This window comes from Callospermophilus lateralis, chromosome 4, assembly GCF_048772815.1.
Source record: "Callospermophilus lateralis isolate mCalLat2 chromosome 4, mCalLat2.hap1, whole genome shotgun sequence".
Taxonomy (NCBI): Eukaryota; Metazoa; Chordata; class Mammalia; order Rodentia; family Sciuridae; genus Callospermophilus; species Callospermophilus lateralis.
The window spans coordinates 80276724-80298507 of record NC_135308.1 but is presented as its reverse complement, the minus strand read 5'-3'; the positions used below and the strand labels follow the sequence as shown (position 1 = coordinate 80298507).

The 21784-nt window shown below is 42.2% G+C and overlaps 1 protein-coding gene across 4 annotated transcripts in view; it reads right to left on the bottom strand.

Moving 5' to 3' along the window:
- The window catches only part of Etv6 (ETS variant transcription factor 6), a 225147-nt gene that overhangs the window by 126622 nt on the left and 76741 nt on the right, over positions 1-21784 (bottom strand). For 3 of the 4 annotated variants that reach the window (XM_076854126.1, XM_076854129.1, XM_076854128.1), the window contains exon 2: positions 4292-4421. In XM_076854126.1, coding sequence (XP_076710241.1) covers positions 4292-4421 — 130 coding nt within the window. The remainder of the gene's footprint in view (positions 1-4291; positions 4422-21784) is intronic. The other variant, XM_076854127.1, reaches the window with a different exon arrangement.

Below are 21784 nucleotides of genomic sequence, written 5' to 3'. Positions count from 1 at the left end.
GTGAGCAGCTTTGATCCACCATGCACTGCCTACCATGAAGTGCTGCCTCAACCCCAGACCCAGAAACTTGTGGAACCAACCAACCATGGACTGAAACTTCTGAAACTGTAAGCCAAAATGAACTTTTCCTTCTTTTAAGTTGCTAAGGTTAGGTATTTGGTCCGACTGACACAGAATCTTTACCCTAAGCAAGGTGCCACTACTTCATGATGTGACTTTTGCTGCTCCCTTTAACACCCACTTCCCCACAAGTTTAGAAGAAGGTAGCCTTTGGACAGATGAATTTTTAAAAGTCCCTCCCTCACACAGCAAGGCCCCTGGTGAGAATGGGGAAACAGCATCTGTTCTCCAGGCCACAGCCCTCCTCAGCTTGCAAGGTCAAGAGTGACCTTGACTGAGCACCCTTGAGGGGTCCTTGCTCTTTCAAGTGTTCTCAAGCTGTGATGGAAGGCTGATGGTCCCTTTAAAGGATGGAACTTATTTTTTCACCTGCCTGCTATAATTGTTGTACTTCAGCCCTTCTACCTCCAAGCATACCAAAAAAAAAAAAAAGTTTATAAAAGAAGAAGAAAAAAGTCATGTCCTTTCTATTTTCTCAGCAAACATACTTGTGTTTGCTCCCTTAGTGAGCAGCGGAGCTCTGCTGCAGGACTGTTGAAGGGCACCATCCTGAAAATTTGGGCAGTGAGTCAGTCCAGCATGATAGGCCTGGCCCTTCTTCCCTTGACTCTTCTCCTTCCCTAGGGCCAGACTGCCCCCACCATCCCTTCAGTCCCTCATAATCACCACTTAACACAATGCTCCATTTATCACTTGGCTTTTATCACAGGCAAATAAAAGGGAGAGCATCACTTTCTACTTCTCAATAGCATGCTAATTTGTTACGCTGTGTCTTCAGTTTAGGTCTAGCCTTGTGTTTGCAGAAAAAACTGGTGAGAAACTCTGTATGAGAATCTTAGCTTTTATGATCTCTGCACTCCTCTCTCCAAGGATAAGATTTTGATTTAAGAATGAAAGAAAGCAAAAAAGGTAAGAGAAAGGCTTTATCTGGAGATCAAGTGATAAATGGAGAAAAAAAAGCCACTTGGAGCCATCCCAGTCTGGTGAGTATCTCTTTAAAACAAGCAGCTAAAAATGCTTTCAACCCAGTAATACCATAAATGTCCTGCTGCTGTCTTGGCTTTCAGATTCTTCCCCGTACTTTCCATGAGCATTCCACTGGGAATTGTCTGGAATCCCAGATTAAAACAGCAATAACCCAATTCCCCTGTTAGAATATTTATTTTCACTAAGGTTTGGAAACTCAGCTGGGATGCATCTTCAAGTGTGTGGCCCCAGTCTTAACCTTCTATTTGCCTCTCAAACAGCATGACAAGCAGTCAAGTCCTGAGCAGGACGAAGGAAGCTGGGCCTTGCTCGGAAAGCCCCAGCTGAGGGCAAACAGCAAGAGCCTGGGAACCTCCACTTTCAGAGGATTTGTTCCAGATGTCGGGACCATGGTATCACAAAGGGACTCACGCGGATTACCAAGGAGAGATATGTAAAGTTAGACTGCTGGAGTACACATTTAGGCAAAGCCATTATCCTAACCTGAATCCACAATCTAACTACTGATTATGCACCAAAGTCAGCAGTAATGTGCTACAGCTGGATGATTGTCTATGTGAGGATCCAGGCACATGTCCATCCAAGGGTAATATGCAAACTACTCAGCAACAGACAGAACAAGTTAGAATGGATTCCAGCCATAAACCAATGTTGTGGCCACATCAGTCATAAATCTAGCCAAGTATCATCCCTGAATTCATCCACCCATCTTCAAAAATATTTATTAAACACATACTTATATGGTGGCATAATGGATAAAAGCCTAGGCTCTGGAATCAGGCAGAATTGAGTTTGAATCTTTATCTCTTATGAGTTTTGCAATCAACCTTAAAAAATTACTTAAATTCTCTAAGTCCTTATGTGTGATATGGAGATAAAAAGAAGACCCACCTTACATTGTGTGAATGAAATAAAATAATTTATATATACAGAATTTCACAGCGCCAGGAACAGGATAATCCCACAGTTATTAGCTATTATGATTGTATCCTAGGCATATACTGGGAGCGAGTAATTACTGGTAAGCGGCACAGAAGTGGTTCAATGAAAGAACTGACACTAGAAGAAATTAAAGTATTGGTATTGAAGAAATGGTTCCAAGGAGAAGGAAAGCTTATATGAGAACTGCATATTTTAAATATAGTAAGGATCTTAAATATTTTCTACTCCAAATGCGGTCCCACATGATTGGGAAACTGAGTTAAACGACTGACTGCAGTCAAACAGCAGAACGAGCTATGAATTAAGACCTCTTGACTGCTGGTTTGGCTTGACTATTTGCTTGCCTGCTTCTTTGTTTTACCATGATAACTTTTTAGGGAGAGAGTTCCACAGCAAAAGAGCTTACATATGTCAAAAGCATTCAGAGGTGAACCATGAGTTAGGGCCTCCTTGGGGGATGTTGCAAAATACAAGAACACAAAGTTATGAAAAAAACCTCAGCTTGTTTGGGACAAGTGTTCATTATTTCTTTTCTCTCTGTACTAGAATTTAAGCTCCAAAAGAACATGGAGCTTTGTCTGCTGTCTTTGTTTCTGTATCCTGATCCTAGAAGCAGATAATCAGTAATTACAAATGAAATGAACAAATGAATGAGATTAGGTGGTAGAAGTGTTCTGCCTACATGGCATGAGTATGTTCCAACCTGAAGTGAATATTCCTGAGGTAAATATACTGGGCATAGGGCAATATCTGGAGAGAAATATGCTACTGCCCACCATTTCTTTGCCAGTTCTGTCTGCTGCAATGGTGCCCTAAAACTCCAGACTACTAGGACAACAGTGCCCGCAGTCATGACCATGGCCTTTACAGTTCTAACCTCCTTTTTTAAAGTTCATTGTAGAGGAAAAGATGGTAGAATGGGGCTGTGTCCTTTACCTCTCTACCCAGGTGAAGCAGGAATGTCTACACCACAGTAGGCAGCAACTTTGTAATTACCAACAGACACAGCAAACTGAAGAGGGGAAGGAGTTTCATGTTGCCAGTTCCTTGCAAAAATCCCAGCAACCATCCTCACTGTAGGCAGAAGGGATAAACCAGCAATGTCTCCCAGGACCCCCAGCATCAGTCATCTGATTCTCTGATTTATCACAGAGAGAGAAAAGGAGAGCCTGGGTCCCCTGTTTCCTGTGTTATTTTTCTGTACTTTTAGTAAGCAACCTTCTGAGGAAGGATGGAAACAAAAGGAGAATAGCCTGAAAGAGATGGCCAGCATGACCGTACCACCATTTATGTCACTGGGAATCAACAAGGGAAGGGTCAAGTTGTCCCCAGGAACCTCCAGAACCTGGACTTGTGCTCTCAGGATATCATCCAAGCCGGAGAATGTGGCATTTTCTTGGATACCACGATCAGGGTGGGAATCAGGTGATTCATTTTCTCCAGTTGCCCCAATCACATTTTATCACCTGGACTAAGTGGCAGTACAGGAAAGATAGATCAAAAACAGAACTGGCAGATGTCAATGCTCTGGAGGTTGGCATCAGCAGAACAGGTGTGTTGGACCTGATGTCTGCCAAGGTTGCAGCTGAAAATTCAGATGGAAGGTGGTGGAGGCAAGGAGTAGGGATGATTTGGGAGAGGATGGTGGAACTACTACAAACTAAAGCTGCTGAGGCAAAGCAAACCCAAGCAGAGAGCAAAAGAAAAGAGGGGACCAGGGAAAAGACATATATCAGCATATAAAATGTAACCCGCCATGAGAAAAGAAGGGAGGGGGAGTCTACAAAGAAGAGAGAGCACCAGCTTAAAAGCAAAGCAGGGAGTGAAGTGGGTGAATCAGAAACTAAGCCTCATTCAGATCAAAGAAAACTTTAAAGCGGAGTAGGTGAATCTAGGAACACAGATAAACATGGCATAACAATAATAATCTGCCTCCTAGGACACTGAATTGACTCTGCCATAGAGTGCACATTTCCTGGGTTTTTTTTTTTTTTTTTGGACATATCATCAGACATGAAATAAATACACTGAGAAATAAGCGACGAGAATCTCAAACTTTTCAAGGCCATTATGGGATGGGGTCAAATGATTCCAAAGCAACCAAAGCGAACAAGGCAGAGTCCTGTGAAAACGACCTCAGAGTTTGCCCCTCTATGGCTCGGAGCCCTCTGCCTCCCCCGCCCCGTGCGGTCCAGCAGCCTGTCAGTCTGTCCTTCCCCTTCCCTTGGCAGCCGACACTCACGCAGGTGCGCTGGCAGGCGGATCGAGTCTTCCTCCATCCTAAGCGCTCGAGGCACTGGAACATGAAGTGGAGTCGAGGAAGCGTAACTCGGCACCGGGCTCTCTGGAGGTGTATATGAAATTCGTTCCTGCTGTTAAAAATAAGGGCAGGAAGAGGCAAGGGGGTTAAAAAGGCAGTGAAAGATTGGAATGGAGGTGTGAAACTACCCAGGGGTGTGGGAAGCAAAAGGGAGGTGGGGCATTCGGAACACCTGGTTCATAAGTTGTCCTTTAGATGCTTCACATTTGAGGTTTATAAAAAACGCAGGAAAGGTTGAATATTGATTGGGCTCTTTGGACTGAGGTCAACAGATGTGCACCCCTGTGGTTTGTTCAGGTAATGACGAGGGACACAGGTGAGCAAATGGGGAGAAAAAAGTCCAAGAGAATAGCTTAAAAGCAACTCTCTCAAAAATTATTTTTCCGAGGCACATATCAATGTCACCAATGCATTAACACCACATTCCCTCTTCTCTGGCGATAACCCCAGCTTCTAATCAAAGTATGATTCTATACTCAGATCCAGTAAGAGTATATTAAATAGGCGAAGTGGAAAGTAATGGCTAAAAAGACCTAGGTTTTGCTAATAAATCTATGAGCAAAGTTTTTCTATCATCTTTCTCTCACAAAACAATAACCATAACCAAAAATATCCAACATTTAATTTCTTCCTTCCTAAGAGAGAATGATCTGCAGAATTAGTAGGTGTCTCTTTGTTCCTTCATTTCCCATCAGAATCTGTATTTCCTTTCCCTCTAAAATATTTCAGACATCTTCAAAGAATTATTTGGACTAAGGAAAGCATTATTTAAATGAAGATGCTTAATGACAGTAGGAGGGGCTTCAGTAGATTCACCATTTGAATTCAAATGAGCAGTGTTTGCTAGATCAATTAAAAGAAACTGGATGGGGTGTGAAGGATTATTATTAGTTTGAAGTTAAAATATTGCAAATAATGGCAAGAAACCAACTAGTATATTCAGTGAGAACAGTAGTACAATTTGCATCTCAGAACTACACACCAACTAGTTTGACTTGCAGTCACATACATAAACATAACTTCCGTTAGCTTCTGCGGTTTAACTGGGCAAAGTAGGACATACAAAGTCCAAAAATAAGTTGGGATGAAAAGACCAGTAAGATGCCATTATGAAAATTTTAAAAACCAGGAGCAAAAGAAAATCCTAGATTAAAGTAAAGTGAAGATGGTGTTTACTTTTTGGAAGGATAGTTCTTTCAACATTTTACATCTCTTCAAATGTGCAAAGGGAAGCAGGGGAGTCCCCTGACCCTACAACCAAATTAAAACTTCTCTTCTGCTCACGGCCTGGAAAGTTTGGTGGTTGTGGCAGGAAATTTCAATTTTAAATGAATATATACATATTGTTGCAATTTCCAGATGGAATTGCTACACCTTCCCTAAGGCATCCACTAGCAGAAACTAGGGTGGGTGGAATATTTCTGTTTAAACATACATCTTAAAGTTTCCTGGTGAATTTGTTAATTCAGGGCAGGCCCAAATATCCTAGATTTGATTTCTATGTCAATCAAGATGTCTTATGAAAGGTCACCCAGAGGCAAAACTGTCAACTTCACTTTTCTCAAACTTTACCAAATATCACACATAGTTTGAGCAACTCTAACTTAAGGAGGAGTTACACTTTTTGGTGTTTGTGTTAGGATAGTTTAAGAGGCAGAGAGATATAATCACATGTATGGGAAACATTAAATTTGTTTAGGGGTTTTGCTAGGTGAGGTGTGCTTTTAAGCATTTCAAACATAATCTATTTTTCTAGATTAATTTTTTTTCTAAATTCTCCATTCTCCTCCACCCTCACATGATCCCCCAATCTCATCATACATGTAGATGTTTGCCGTTAGCTTTATTCCCAGAACTAGCTTTCTGTTTTGTTATGGTTTTTGCAGAAGCGAAACAGTTGGTGAAGAAAACACTGTGCAACCAAAGGGTCTCCAAAGGGCATGGCATGAGTGCAAGAAATAGAGAGGATGGTATTTCATAATACACTTATTTTTCCCTTAAAGCAAGGAGAAACAAGGTCCTCTAGCTTGTCTATGTAAACCAGGCCAGCTCATCCCTGTCTCCTCAACTCCATCAAGGACAAGCTGGAGAAGCCCAGCCCTCAAAATTACTTCTACTTTATTTCTTGGGAAATCTGCCTCCCGCTTACTGATAGGAATCCAGGGAGGCTTCACCTCTGCAGTGTTTTAGGTGCTGGCTTGTGACATTATATTTGTGCCTTCATTTCCCTGAAGTTTCTTAGGAAGAGTTTTTACTTCTACATGGTTCCCTCGCCTCACAGCTACACTGACATAGCACACTTGAGCACCTGCCTGGATGTTATGTCATCCTCTCCCATACCCATCCAAGAAATTGTAAGAGACAACTGAACTATTTCATAATGAAACCTACAGAAGGCAGGCCAGAGACTGAACAACTGTGACCCTGAACTCCACTCATTCCTGAGGATGGCTTCCACTATGGTGAAAGTCAGGATTGCAACCTGCAAGCTGAGAGCAGGAAGCTCTTTTTAAAAGGTTCAAGGAAGGGATCTGTCAGTCACTGAAGGGAGTTTATCTTGACCAAGTGGAGGAAAGCAAAATGCGCTTCTAGAACCTCAAGCAATCTGCCAGCAGCCAACACAACCTACTGGAACCCTGGGTTCAGCAGACAAAAGAGCCCCAGGGGACCCCAGGAAGGATGTTGCCCAGTGCACAGGCTTTTTTCTGAGAAGAGAACACACAGCTGGGAATCCCATACTGCAGAGTTAACTCCTTTTGTCTCTCTTTGTGACTCTCTAGTGGTCCTCATTTTTTATTTGATTACTGTAACCATGTACTTATCTTCTATAATGGCACATCAGCACACTACCCGCAATTAGAAAAATCATACAAATACCACCTGCTCAGATGGAGACAGCTAGACAGAGGAACTCAGGGAGACTAACAGCCAATGTTCCAAAGAAAGGGAACTCTATTCTCACAACTGCTTCTCTGGTCTGATCCCAACAAAAGAGGGGGCTAGGTAGAGTTGACAGCACACTCACCTCTAAAGCAAACTGTAAGTCAGATGAAAACCAGAGGTGCTTTATTTTAACATGGGGTAGGGGAGAAGGGAGTAAGGATTTTCCCAGGAGAATTATAAACACAGATCTAATTAAATTAAAATGCTGCAGACAGTGATATTAATGCATTCGAGTGTTGTAGGGGCATAAACTGCAGGTGTACGTCAATGATGTGACTAAAGATGCAGTCATGTGGTTATGTTATTGTTTAGATGCTGAAAAATGTAGGTAAAACAGGCTGCTCTCAAATTTGTAAACCCAATCTAAACCAACTGGCTGAACAGAAGCAAACGCACTGCAATTTCTGAGGGTAATTGCAATACCTATAGGGACAGTGGCAAGGAGAGGTAGAGAATAGCTCAAAGCTCAGAAAAGAAAAAATACAGGTGAAAATAATTTTAAGCAAATGGTATAGAATGTCACCAAATTCAAATGGTACCAAATTCAAAATGACTTATATTTCTCTCCTCCTTCCTTCTCCAAACCATGAAGGCCAATGATAGGTACCCATCTAATTATGCTTCTTTTCATATTAAATACCTAGCAACCTGTGAACCTGTGACTCCCATGTAAACCACCATGTTTACCACCCCTTCTTTTCTGGGGGGTACCTGGGATTGAACTCAGGGGCACTCTCCCACTGAACCACATCCCCAGCCCTATTTTGTATTTTATTTAGAGACAGGTTCTCACTGAGTTGCTTAGCACCTCGCTTTTGCTCAGGCTGGCTTTGAACTCATGATCCTCCTGCCTCAGCCTCCAGAGCTGCTGGGATGACAGGCATGTGCCACCACACCTGGCAAGGCTTACCACTTTTGTGCTCAGCAGGGGAATGGCATCCCCACCACAGACTACACATTATGGAAGAGCCAAACAGAAAAAATATTATCACCAAAATAGTCTTTCCTTTTCAAAATTATTCAGTATAGAACTTCTACATGTCTTAGGGATCCCCCTAGGGCATTTATATACTTGTTCCTGTACAATTGACCCTTTAGGTTGAAGGACTGGGAAACTTGGGAGTTTATTGTTAATTAAATACTAATTCTCTGGAAATAAAGCATTTTGGTAATTGAGACAAAGAGAAATAAAGTTGGTGTACTTCTACTAAGATGTTTTGCAGGTCATTTCAAAGATTCCTGTACTGAAGAGCGGAGATGTCCTGATTTAGGAAACTTTTCTAGAAATTGCACCATCCCCATTATAAATGCCCAGATTATTTCCCCCGTGCTGGTTTTTGAAGCCTGTGTAGGCAGTCCTGAGGAGGAAGAGTGTCACAGAGCTATGATAAAATGCCACAGGAGCCCTGCCGTGCTGATGCACTTTGGTGTCCCATCACTGCAATGACAAGCTGCAACCCAGACAAGATGGGAAACAGCAGGCAGCAAAGAGAGCGCTTGCACTGGCCCTGTTCTACCGGGGAGGGGAGGCTGACTTTCCCACCTGCAGGTTTTCTAAGGAAAGCTGCTTGCAAAGCTGAGGCTTGTACTCTCATCAGCCTGTATAGAATGAAGAGAAGAAATCTCTCCTATGGGAGGCTATTTATTGAGATTTACTAAATTAATGTCTGGACACACAGTTTCTCAAGTACACTCTTCTGGCTGGAGAATGATCCAAGGTGGTGGTGCTGGCTTTCATTAAACAGGTTTTTGTTAAGTGAGCCTTTATTAACAAGCTATATCCACTCATTACCAAAACACTGAATAAACAGAAATTTGCCTGCACCGGTTTCTAGGTTTTGGGCATCATGGATGCAAATAGACATGAGAACCTAAACTAATGTGCTCCTGAGAGTCCATGTCTTTCACTGGAAAAAGAAATTCATTGAATATTTTGTCCACCCCAAAATTCAGTGAGAGAAAGAACTTAAGATGAAAATGTGGCCACAGATAATCAATTTTTGGATTCTCCCCAGAAAGGAACAGTATACCCTAAGATCTGGGGTGAGGAAAAATACTCCAGGTATTCAAACAAAAGTTCTGAAGTAGAAGACCAGATTCAGAAGTAAAGTTGTGATGATTTCTTCCCACCCCAGGAAGGTTCTAGAAGATGCCTAAACCAGGGGTCCAGTTTCACTTTCTTCCTGGTGTCCAGGGCCCCTCTTGAGAGAAATATCTTTCGGGAGACTGTCATTAAGTTTTTTCAAACAAAATGTTTTTTAGGATGCTTGCAGGATGGATATCAGTACTTCCAGCGGGGAGAAAATGGGGGGGCCCTGTTGAAATTGCGGTGGTTGGGAAACACATTCCTGGTCTCTGGAGCTTCCTCCCTGGGCTACCCAGATGGCCCTCAGGGAGAGGGAGCACCTGACAAACCACACTCAACACTAGGCCAGGGCTCTTCCTACCAGCCGGGTTTCACCAGTGCCCTTTTTCTGTAAGTTTATGAAAATGTTTCAGGACCTTACATTTGTGGATTCTTGTTTAAAGCTGAAATAAACAAGGCAAGGAGTCCCTTGTCTCCTCTTTTGGACCAGGGACATCCTAAAATCAGAAGACAGTGAATTGCATCTGCCAAACAGCACAATTAAATCAAAGCATCTTAGGTTTTCCTTTTATCCAGATCTGTTCTCCATGCACAGTGAGGTTTAGAAAAGAAAAAGAACATTAGCAACAGGCCCTGCAATCAAGCCTTGCTGTGAAAGGTCATTGAGACTTCTTCCTCCCTATGATTAAGAAATACTTCAACATTCATTTTGTATTTGCGATAAGCCCAGGCCTGTACTAGGCATTGCAAGTTACAGAACTATAAGTCCTAAGGATTTCCATGATGGCCCCAAAATTAAAAATTCTGTGCAGGGGCTGGTGATGTAGCTCAGTGACAAAGCGCTTGCCTGATATCCAAGGCCCTGGGTTTGATCCCTCCCACTGCAAATAAATAAATAATTGTAAAAATTCCCCAGGCATGGTGGCACACACTGGTAATCCCAGCGACTTGAGAGGCTGAGGCAGGAGGATCAAGAGCTCAAAGCCAGCCTCAGCAAAAGCGAGGTGCTAAACAATTCAGTGAGACCCTATCTCTAAATAAAATATAAAATAGAGCTGGGGGTGTGGCTCAGTGGTCGAGTGCCCCTGAGTTCGATCCCTGGTCCCCCCAAAAAGATGCGGTGTCATTTTACCAGTAAATATGTATGAGCACTCATATATACATACTTATACCTCTCAGACTACATCCTAATCTTAGTTGGAAAGCATAGACATTGTAACAACCAGAAAAGGGAGTTTAGCATTAAGGGAAGATGAGGTCTGTGAGATCACAGGGCTCAAGCAACCTGTTCCAGTCACCAGCTCATGACCCGGCTGGTATTTGGGTACAGATAGTCTTATTCCACTCCTCTGAACTGTTTTTAATAAAGAGGAGCAATAAGAAATGGCATGTAAGTCACGCTGGCCAGTCAGCAATGGCTTCCCAGCTCATGGGGAATTCCAAGAGATAAGTTCAAGCTTGTAAGAACTGTAGCAACCTTGGAATATTTCATGGCTGTGAATCTGTACACACTCCTCTTGAAATTCCACTGGGGCCCCTGAGGGTCACTCAGCAGAGCTGCCTAAACCAGGGTGTCTACTTTATTCAGCTTGTTGCTTATCTCACAAAGAGAACAGATGGAGGGTGTAAATGCATTTAGCTAAAGGAAGGGGACTAACTATGATGAATGGGAAAGTTGTGTCGACCTCTGAACAGGAGAACATCAGAATTCATCCCGGGATGTGTATTTACTGCAGGACACAATCAATAGGGCCACTAGGACATTTAAAGATCACTTGTGTAAATGATAACTTTACCTTGGCCAGAAATCTCATCTTGGGTATTAACAACAAGAAACCATTTCCCTTACTCAACTCTTGCCATTTATCTAAGGGCAGCAAATCTAAATGTACAGATGAGATAAATAGAATCACTGAGAAGGAAAAGACCCTGTCAACATTTATTTGGTGTCTACAGTAGGCAGATCTGTGTGCCAAGAAGCCATGGAGTCCACCTCTAGAATTTGCAATGGTGTCCACAGTCCAAGCAAAGCTCCATCAACAGCCTGAAGATGCACATTCCCAAATGAAAGACGAATGAAGGCATTGATGATATACCTGGCTTGTGGGGCAGAAAGACTAAAGGGTCTGCAGAGATGCCTTTAAATATTGGAAGGGCAGGTAAAAGTAAAAGTTGAGGCTTACTTATTGTTTTAGTCAGCTTTCTGTTACTATAATAAATTCCTGAGATAATCAATTTATAAAGAGAAAAGGTTTATTTTTGGCTCACAGTTTTGGAGGCTCCAGTTCAGAATCAATGGGCCTTTTGCTTGGGGCAGCACAGCATGGTAGAAGCACATGGTAGAGCAAAGCCACTCACTCAGCTCATGGCTGGGAAGCAAAAGAGAAAAAGAGGAAGGGACTAGGGTTCCACTTTCCCCTTTGAGAGCATACCCACAATGACCCAAAGGCCTCCCACTAGGCCCCACCTCTTAAAGGTTCCACCACCTCTTAAAGGTTCCACCACCTCTCAATGGCATCACTCCAGGGACCAAGCTTTAAAACACATGGGCCTTTAAGGAGACCTTATCCAAACCACAGCGCCTGTATACCCAAAGAGAGCAGAGTCAGCCACGGATGGGTGTACCAGAAGAAAAGCCTAACAGCTGAAGCTTCCAAAGGCCAACTAATGTCCCCCAAAGCCAACTGAAGTGGAGGGGAGAAGGTTACTCTAAAGGGGTTTCCACACAGGGAAGGAGCTCAGGCAGGCTCCTTAGAAATCCAAGATGCCGCTTCTGTACAACCTTCTACCCACTGGTGGGGCAAAGCTTATTAATGACAGTGTGGGTGGGGCAGGCCCAAATGTAACATGAACACCAGGCCCCCTTCTCTACCAGTGAGTTCCCAAATCCCCTCCATGTCCTAGAGTTCCATCAAATATCATCTGAAAAAGCACTAGTTTCTAGAACTGGGATTACCCCAAAGCAAAAAACTCAAACAGATTTCTTATTGCCCCAACTTTAAAACATTTTCATTAAGATCCTTTCCACTCCTGAGGTGCCATGAGTTTTTTTCCCTCTGTCTGAATTTCTCAGACATTTCTGACATGAATAGTAAGCAGAATCTAAAGCTGTGATTCCTTTTAATGCCAGGTTATGGTTTCCAGGGAGTACTGTGGAGCTGGCCCAGCTCTAAGGATGCACGGATGGTTAGCTCATTTGGCTGGAACCCAGCGCTGAGGCACCAGCAAGCAAGGTTACAAGCTTCAGACCTGCATGGGAAAATTAAATTCCCTCCATTCCACACCCCCCATCCCTGCCATGATGTAGACAGCGGCTTTTGCTCAAAGCATGGTTCATTTGAGCTCCGCAGAGCACATCACCACTCCTGGGAACGCCAGGCCAGTGCTATCCACGGTGGGTCACAGCTTCACTTCAGGACAAGGTGGTGTGGCTTCATTTACACCAAACCATCATGTGTACCTCTGGAAAAATCAACGCTTGCTGTTGGGTTTACCCAGAAATGTCCCTAGGTTTTTGATCTGCCTTTTAAAAGAGGGTCACTGAATCCTTTCTTTCCAACTGTTTCCAGCAGCAGAAGGAACAGGTACTTAAATTAGCAGCGGTTTGTATCCCTGGCAAAACAAAGTGGCCAAGTGCAGCTCCTTATTAGCTGTTTTCTCCTCCATTAATGCTATTCCCTTTAATGGTCTGGCTATTATGATTAGCCAATCTGCGTTGTCCCTGCCTGGGGCTAACAAGTAATGAACTGAGAGAGTTGCCATTTACTTGCATCAAGGGCGCCATTAGAGAAAGCTTCTCAATTTCTCCCCACAAATGAGAGAGACCTTCCAGGCATGTCCCACTGCCACAGGTCTGCTCCTGTACATCACTGTGATGCCCTTGGAGGCAGGAGCTGCCCCTGGGACTCCTGGGACTGAAAACCTGAGCAGAGAGGAGGTCGAAGGTCAGGCTCCTACAGACCAGGATGGCCTCCAGGGTTGCTCTGAATTCCTCCCTCCCTTCACCTGCTTTATCTGGCCTGGTAAGTCCCTCACCTCCTCCAATAGCTTTCTTCTTTCGGTTATAGCATTACTCTGGGCTCTGCTCTTTTTTATTTCTTTCTATATCCTGGAAGTCTGGTAAAAGGAAGAGAGAGAAAGAGAGAAGCTATGGTTCAAACCCACAAACCCAGCGAGTTGGTAGAAAAAAGTTGAGGGAGGCAAGTCAGACCTCCTTTAAAAGGAAAAAGATTTTTGTGTGTGTGCTGTGATTTATCTTTTCAAAATGCTTATTGCTTAAGTGGACCACCCATGCCTAATTAGAAACTTTAGGTTTTAAAGACCAGACAGCAGAGCAAGGGGAAAAGGTTTGCATTCTAATTCAAATGTGGGTAATCCAGAGTAATGCGGAAAGATGCTATGTGCTTTGTAGTGCTGGCCCAGGCTCTAGGCAGCCCCTGGGGAGCTGTTTTAATGAAACCCTGCAAGGCCCTCATGCCCCCACCCCCACCCACAGGGCAGAGAGCAGGAAGGAGGTGAGTGGCAACCATTACCATGGTCAAACTAAGGAGATGCCCTAGCTCTACACATATCAGATAACTCCTGGGTTACTTCAAACTGAGAAGTAAAAATAAATAGAAAAAGCTCTGCAGGGGCTGGGATTGAGGCTCAGCGGTAGAGCGCTCACCTAGCACGGGAGGAACCGGGTTCCATCCTCAGCACCACATAAAAATAAAGGCATTGTGTTGTGTCCATCTACACCTAAAAAGTAAATATTAAAAAAAGAAAAGAAAAAGCCCTGCAAACTATACCTAGAGAAACAAGCACAAATTCAATCAATAAGTGAGTCCACATCTAGTGTTGCTATCTGAGGAACCGCAATAATGATGATACTCAGCCTCTTCTGTCACGCCATCTTATTCTAAAAATGAATGGGACGAAGCTTGTACCATATTTTAAATCAAAGGCTCTCCATAAACACAAGGCATGATTATGAGAGGAATTTGAGAAGTCCCTCATGAAGCATTACTTTTAATGCATGCTTTCAGAATTACACCTGTCTTCATGTTGTAAAATGGGAAATTAAGTTAATTGAAAACAAGAGTGAAGACTGACAACGATCTTGCCATATAACTAAGAAACGCGGACAGAATTCATCTCCTCGCTTCTTCCCAGGCTCTATGACCCTAAAAAGTAACATACAGACCATCTTCTACACTGATCAGGAGTGCTGCACATCTGTTTTAAGATTTTCCAGAAGTAATAACCATCTCACCAAGTCATTTCTACCTAGACATGTCCAAAAAAAATCACAGACATTCCCTGATTCTTAGACACAAGATTCTGGATCAGAAAAGGTGACCCCTTCACTGTGGTCATGGTTAGAAAGACCCGGGAGTTTTGTTTTTAAGTTAACTAATAACGAAAACAAGTTTTGCTGACAAGCATTACTATGAAAAATCCACTGTCATTAATATTCAAAAAAGTAAACCGAGAATGAGAATGCAATATACAAGAGCCTGTGTGTGTGTGTGTGTGTGTGTGTGTGTGTGTGTGTGACTGCAAGGGTGAATAACAAACTATGAAGCAGCTTGAAATAATAAGGAAACTTACATGCTGCACTCTCCTGGCCTTGTGGAGACTAATAGTTCATTTTACATGTAAAAAAAAAAAAAGGCTTGAATTTCCACATACTTCAGGGACTCAGGATCAGATAACAATTTAGGAAACACATTTTGAATCAGGTATTCTGAACCTTGGCTGCAAGTCAGACTTATTCCAAGAAACTAAAAAAAAAAAAAAAAAAAATCCCAGTATCCAAGTAAATCAGAGTGGGGTTGGGAGCCAGGCATTAATAATTGTTAAACTTACTAGGTATTCCAATATGTAGAGTCAAGGTTGAGAATCACTATCTTAAAACGAAACATTAAAAAAAAAAAAAAAAGAAAGAATAAATCAAGACATATGGTAAATGATTCTCTTTCACAATAAAGTTTAGAAACCTTATTAATCAATTTGCTAATTGTCCTTCCCTCCTGAGTAAATTACCACTGTCCTGCCTTTAACCATAAAACAGTAATCAGTGTAAAACAGGAAGTTCCTGAAAGGTGACTACCTGACCCACATATGAACAACTGCTCCACGCAGGTGAGTGCAGGGGTTCCTATTCTCTCCCAATTGCCTCTGGAGTTCCTCTGTGGCCACCACAGAAGGCTGCTCGCCCCACTTTCTGGAGCTCAGCACAGAGCCCTGATCCTCAGCACTGGCTGTACTTCTGTGTGGCAGGAGGACAGGTTAATGGAGGTGAGGGGAGAGGAAATGAAACCCATCCCCCTCTGGCCTGCACTCCCTCCCAGAAGGGTCTGTGTCAGTCTTCATGCTCAGGCCCCAGGACCCCTTCTCCTGCTGAAGAAAGGACCCACATCAAATAGCTTTGGTGACTGGAAAGCCACTGTTTCCTGGTGAGGGGAATGATGACCAAGGTGGCTGCTACAGAGATTACCTGTGCCATCTTAAAGTGGCCAGTGGGACACATCTTTGCCCCAAAGATACCTTTCTGTGCTAATGGTTAGCACCCTCGATGCCTCAACCCCACCCCCCACCCCTAGCAACTCACTTCTTAACTTAGAATCCTAAACTATTAGACCTTGAGTCTTCCAGGGCTCTTTGCCAAGCCTAAAGTCCTTCAATTAAAATATGCCTCCACATCCTCTCCACAAGGCAGGAGTCAGGCCATAGAAACGAACACAAGACGGACTTGACAGAGGTAAAAACTCAGGCTGAAGTGTTAAGAAAATCCTTGAAGGAGGCCAGGCATGGTGGTGCATGCCCATAATCCCAGCGACTCCGGAGACTGAGGCAGGAGGCTGGGGAGTTCAAAGCCAGCCTCAGCAACTTAATAAGGCCTTAACTCAGCAAGACTCTGTCTCTATATTAAAAAAGGTCTGGGGATGTGGCTCAGTGGTTAAGTGCCCCTGAGTTTAATCCCCAATACAAAACAAAACAAAACAAAACATAATTTTCAGGATGGAGCTAACATCCTAGGTGTAGTAGGACACAATAACTTTATTTTACTTATTTGTTTATTTTATGTGGTGCTAAGAATGGAACCCAGTACCTCACACATGCTCAGCAAGTGCTCTACCACTGAGCCACAACCTCACTCCCAACATTTTTTAAACTCTTGGTTCCTCATGATTAAGTCTGTACACAAATTGGCTTTAAAGGGTAAGGGTAGTTTACGTAAGAACCTAGGCAATTTATTTACTCTTTTCTTTCTTTCCTTTTTAAGGAAAACCTTTGTAAGAAAAAAAAAAAAAAAGCCACTGGAAACTTAAGTTCTTCTATAAAACAAAATTTTCAGCAGTTTCCAAGTATCCTGATTTTATCAGTACTTTATCTCTTCTTTCTTGAAGCAAAATTCAGTTCTAAACTGAGAGGATTGTAGCATGAATATGGCTTTAACAACTGAAATTCACTTGGGTGTTAAAGCGAGTAGAGTGGGTTGTAATTCTCTCTGCATCTTCAGAAAGCAACTTGCAAACCAAGCTGTGACGGCAGGCTGTATCACACCAGTCATGCCTCACCAGGGGCTTCACCAACAGGCCTAACATGTAGCTGCCAGTGACTGGGATCTACAAAGAGAAAGATCTGCAAAGTTTAACAAAATGCTGAAGGAGGGACCCTGAACATCACTCAGGGTTGAAACAGGAGCTGGAGAAGGGCTGGTATTTCCTTCAACATCATGGAATTCCCCTCTGGTTGGATTACTTTATATTCCTTGCACCAACAAATCAAACCCATGCTGACAGTCCCCAAGATTTCTGCCTGGAGAAAAGGTGAAAGGATCAAATAGACACAAATGACAAAGCACTAATGTAGTTCTTTGTTCTCAGGAGAATCAGTGGTTTCTGAGTGCGTAAAAATGCACTTGAAAATCATTCTGATTAACACAAGGCAGAGCTATCTTCTCAATTAACCTGCTCTTATTAAAACCTATTTTCCAACCCTCAATTCTCATAAACCCATCCACATAAAAAAAGCATGTTAATAGAAGAGGAAAAATGATTCTCTAGCTTTTGCAATCTAGCAACTTTCCCTAGAAAGTCTGGCTGCCCCTCCAGATAGTTCCACAGGCATTGTATAAACTAGCACTGTCCAATAGAAACAACGAAAGTCACGTGCAATCTAACAATTTCTACTCATCACATTTAAAAAAAGGTAAAATTGATTTAAGTAATTCATTCCACTAAATACAATATAGTACAAATATTCTTTCAATATTAATTACTACATAAAACTACTGAGACCTTACCTTTTTTAAACCGTCTGAAAGTGAGCATCTAGTTGCATTACATCACGTTTCCAACTGAACAATAGCTTTTCACTAGAAACATTTGACCCATAGTGATTTAATAAAATTTACAGTTGAAATAGCAAAATCACATACCCAGACTACTGCAAATATTCTTTAATAACTGATTTGAGTATGTTTTAAAATTAAATTTAATTAAAATTGCATAAAGAATTCCACTTCTTGGCAGCACTAGCCATTTCCAGTACACATGGTAACCCTACTGTACACCCCAGCCTAGATCCTACTGTAGCACCCTACAAGGATGAGTGGGGGTTACAAGATGAAGCCCTGTCCCCATCCTTTCAGAAACATCCTAGACTGGATAGACAATGACTACGCATAATCCATGTTTCTCTTCTTCATTTCTCTTAACAATAGTCATTAGAGTTCTCCAAACCGGAAGCCACTTACAGAGAAGGATAAGGGAACCGGGGCACTTTCCACCTGCCCTCTGTACTCAGAGCCCAGGAGCCTTATGACACTGAACAGGAAGAATGCAACAGGAGGACCCTTGATGAGATACACCCCCACCATACAACCAATCTCTAAGATTTACCTTACATTTATGCTTGCATTTAGTCTTTCACCAGTCCTAGCCATCATTATCAGTATAACTTTCCCCTCCTCTCAAGACCAAAAACAATCCAAGTATGAGCCTGAACAAACACCCTTATTACTTCCTCCACACTGATTCTTCCCTCTAAAACTAAAGGGGTGTGGACCCACCTGAGTCTCAGTTTCCTTGGATCATCATCATGAAATTGAAACAACTATGCTGGTGGACTGATAAGATTTTGAGTAAATTAAATAAGGTCAAAACATGAAAAAGGGAAATGCAAACCCTGACCTATTATTCTTATGAAACAGCTTCCATTTCTTTCAGACCTAGGTTCAAAGGCAAATGCCTCTCCCCTTCTCCACTCCTTCAGTCAAGTGCTTTAGAAACCTAATGTGCATTGTCTTATTGCATGATAACATTCTACCCTTTATGTACATTAAGTCCCTGTGAGATTGAAGAATGGGTAGTATTGTTCTCAGTTCAGATTGGAAAAATCAATACATCTAATTTTTAGAGACTAGCCTTGGATATGTCACTTTTAGATTATAAGGAAAACACAAAGTGAACGGAAGTCTATGACCCCGAGAATCCTGAAACCTAAACTAAAATCTTGCTTACTTTTGACCACTGTTTATAAATACCCTCTAGTTCAAAAAATGTTCAGAAAACCTCTTACAGTTGACTGCAGGGTTTTAACTAGCATCCTGGCTCAGTGCTTCACACGGTAGATAGATCCCTTGCCATCTGGACTCAGCCTCAGGTGCCCCATTCAGGAGCCTGGCGTGTCCCGGGCCAAGTCTCTGCCCACGCCTGCCCAGCCTCAGCAGACCAGGCAAGTCTGGATCTAAGTGTGGTTTGGATCTAAGTCTTATTCTTCCCAATTCCTTGTTTTCCTGTTGATGGTTCACAGGAGTTTGGATATTTGATATTTCCATTGGGGGTCAACCTCATCTTTATCTGCCTCTTGTACCCCCTAGGCTCTCCCACACACCCTGCAGGGTAGGTCATCATGGCCTTGCCTGTCTTGTTCAATGCCATATCCCTTCACCTCTAGAACAGGACTCACAGCGGTCACTCATTGAGCATTTATGGAATGAAGGAGCCTCCTCATGTGATAGTTTCACTGAATTATATGAAAAAAAAATGTTCACTCAAAAAATATTGATAACACAAACTCATTTTTGTTCTGTGTTCTCACTTAGCATCACCTGGGTGACTTATTAACAAGATTTGAAGCTCAACCATCTACCAAAAAACCAGGAAGTACTACCAACCACCATCCTGTCCAGGAAAGGCAATTATCTGCCCTATTATTCAGTTCTTTAACTGGTCTTTAAGCCTTCTAAGCTGCTCCAAATTTCTGGAACATCTTGCCTACTATGATCCCATCCCATTAAGTCTGCTGCCTCTCAAGATAGAAACTTCATAATGTGTTTATACATATTCCAATAATGCCACTGTTCCTTAAAATGTACTTCAGAGGGCTGGAGTTGTAGCTCAGTGGTGGAGACTTGACTTGCAAGTGTGAGGCACTGGGTTTGATCCTAGCACCACATAAAAACAAATAAAGGCATCAAGTCTATATACAATTTTAAAAAAATTAAAAAAAAAAAAAACTTTAGAAATACCTTTCTTAGAACTTTCATAACCAGTTAAAGAAAACTGTTTATTGCCATTTCTGACCAAAAACATGAACAGGTCTTGTCAGACTTGACAACAAATGATGTCAGCTATTTCCAAAACTTAAATCCCACCTCAAGGATCAAAGTTGTTCATTATGCTAATGGTCTCTGTAATGTGTCTTTTCCAGTTAGACTAAAAAAGAGAGGACACTGATTATGATTGTGTTCACCTGAGCACAGTGCCTGATACACTGCAGATAATCAATAATCATTTGGTAAATAAATGAACAAATGATCTGAAGACTTTTATAAAATATTTTTCTTTGATTCAACAAATATATGCCTGATACTGCTAGGTGCTGAGAATATGGAAATCAATAAGAAAAGAATAATCTCTGTTTTCTTTAAGGAACTTATTAATTAAAAAAATATTTTAAGGAGAAAGGAAAGGAAACTATCATCTATTGTCAACTTTTAAACTTTTAAACTTCCCAGGAATCAAATAAATATGACATTTTAATTTCCATTTTAAAGATCAAAAACTTGGGATTTGGCAATGTTACATAACTTGCACAATGTTAATAAGTGAAAAGCCAGGTTTGTAACCTAGGGCCTACTGGCAGCAAAATCTTAGTCTTTTCTTTGACTATATGGAGCCATGGTTGTACAATTCAGTTAAATGGTCTTTTAAGGTGATGGGCTTTTGAAAAGCTGGAGGAGACATCAGTTACACAGACATCTTCCTGCTTCTCAGTCCTACCCCATACCACTCAGAAACCCTTAGGTGACAAACTCTGACCTCATCACTGATAAAGTCTTAGAAGTACTCCAAAGACCAGCTTCCACAGCTCTAATTCACATGGGCATCAAGAAGGCAAAGGCTTACTCAATCAGAGGTTCACGACCCCCTGTCTGTGTAAGGCTGAGGCGAAGGTGCATTTAACAGAAGCTGGCGTGTGAACGCTGGTGGATCCACAGATGTCTACAGAGGGGTGGGTGGATTAAGTAGCAGATTAACCCTGGCACAGGTGGAACTGGAAGGAAGAAGAAGGTTTAGAAACAGGAACTAGTGTTACTAAAATGGGCTACCTTTCTACGTTTGGGACATCCGCCATAAATTAATAAGACATTTCCCTCATTCTTAAGTAGAAGATGAAGAATGAAAACTTTTCAAGTTTCATTTCAGTGGTTTGGAAGCACCCAGGCTCATTTTAAATCTTGGCCCTGGCACTTGATGTCTTACTTTGACCTGGTCGTATCTGAGATGGCTCAGTTACTCTACCAGTGCCAGATTCAAGGTATCACATATTTACATAGTGGACTATGTAATTAAACAATGCAATGCTCATGTAAAACTATTATCTGTTGCAGAATTTAAGTTACTCTCAAGCTCCTCTGCAAATTATCTGCTTTTAAGCAAGAGAAAAAAATAGGATAAATGGGTAAATGGAAATCAAAAGGCCCGATTTCTATAAAGAAGCCGAACAGGAAAAGTGGTTGCTGCCAGGTTTAGGTATCCTGGTTTGGGTAAATATTCAAGGAGGAATAATTCAAGGCAACTTCTGTAACACCATTACCCATGCTCTACCCAAAGGGAGAATAGGCATTTGCTTCTTTTGATTAACATATTAGTGGCTACAGGTAAGACATCAAGTCATCTGCTGAGCAGAGGTTTCCCTGCTGTCTGATAGAACAATGAGTGCAGTATGCCATCTGTCAGCATCAGCTTCACCTGGATTGGCAAATCAACTCTTCAGCAGGTGGGGTGGGGTGCAGGGGGTGTGTGTAGAGAAGGTGTCTGCATTACTCTAATAATAAACACAGTTCATTGAAGTCCCTGGTTCTTTGTTAAGGTTACGTCTTTTATAGT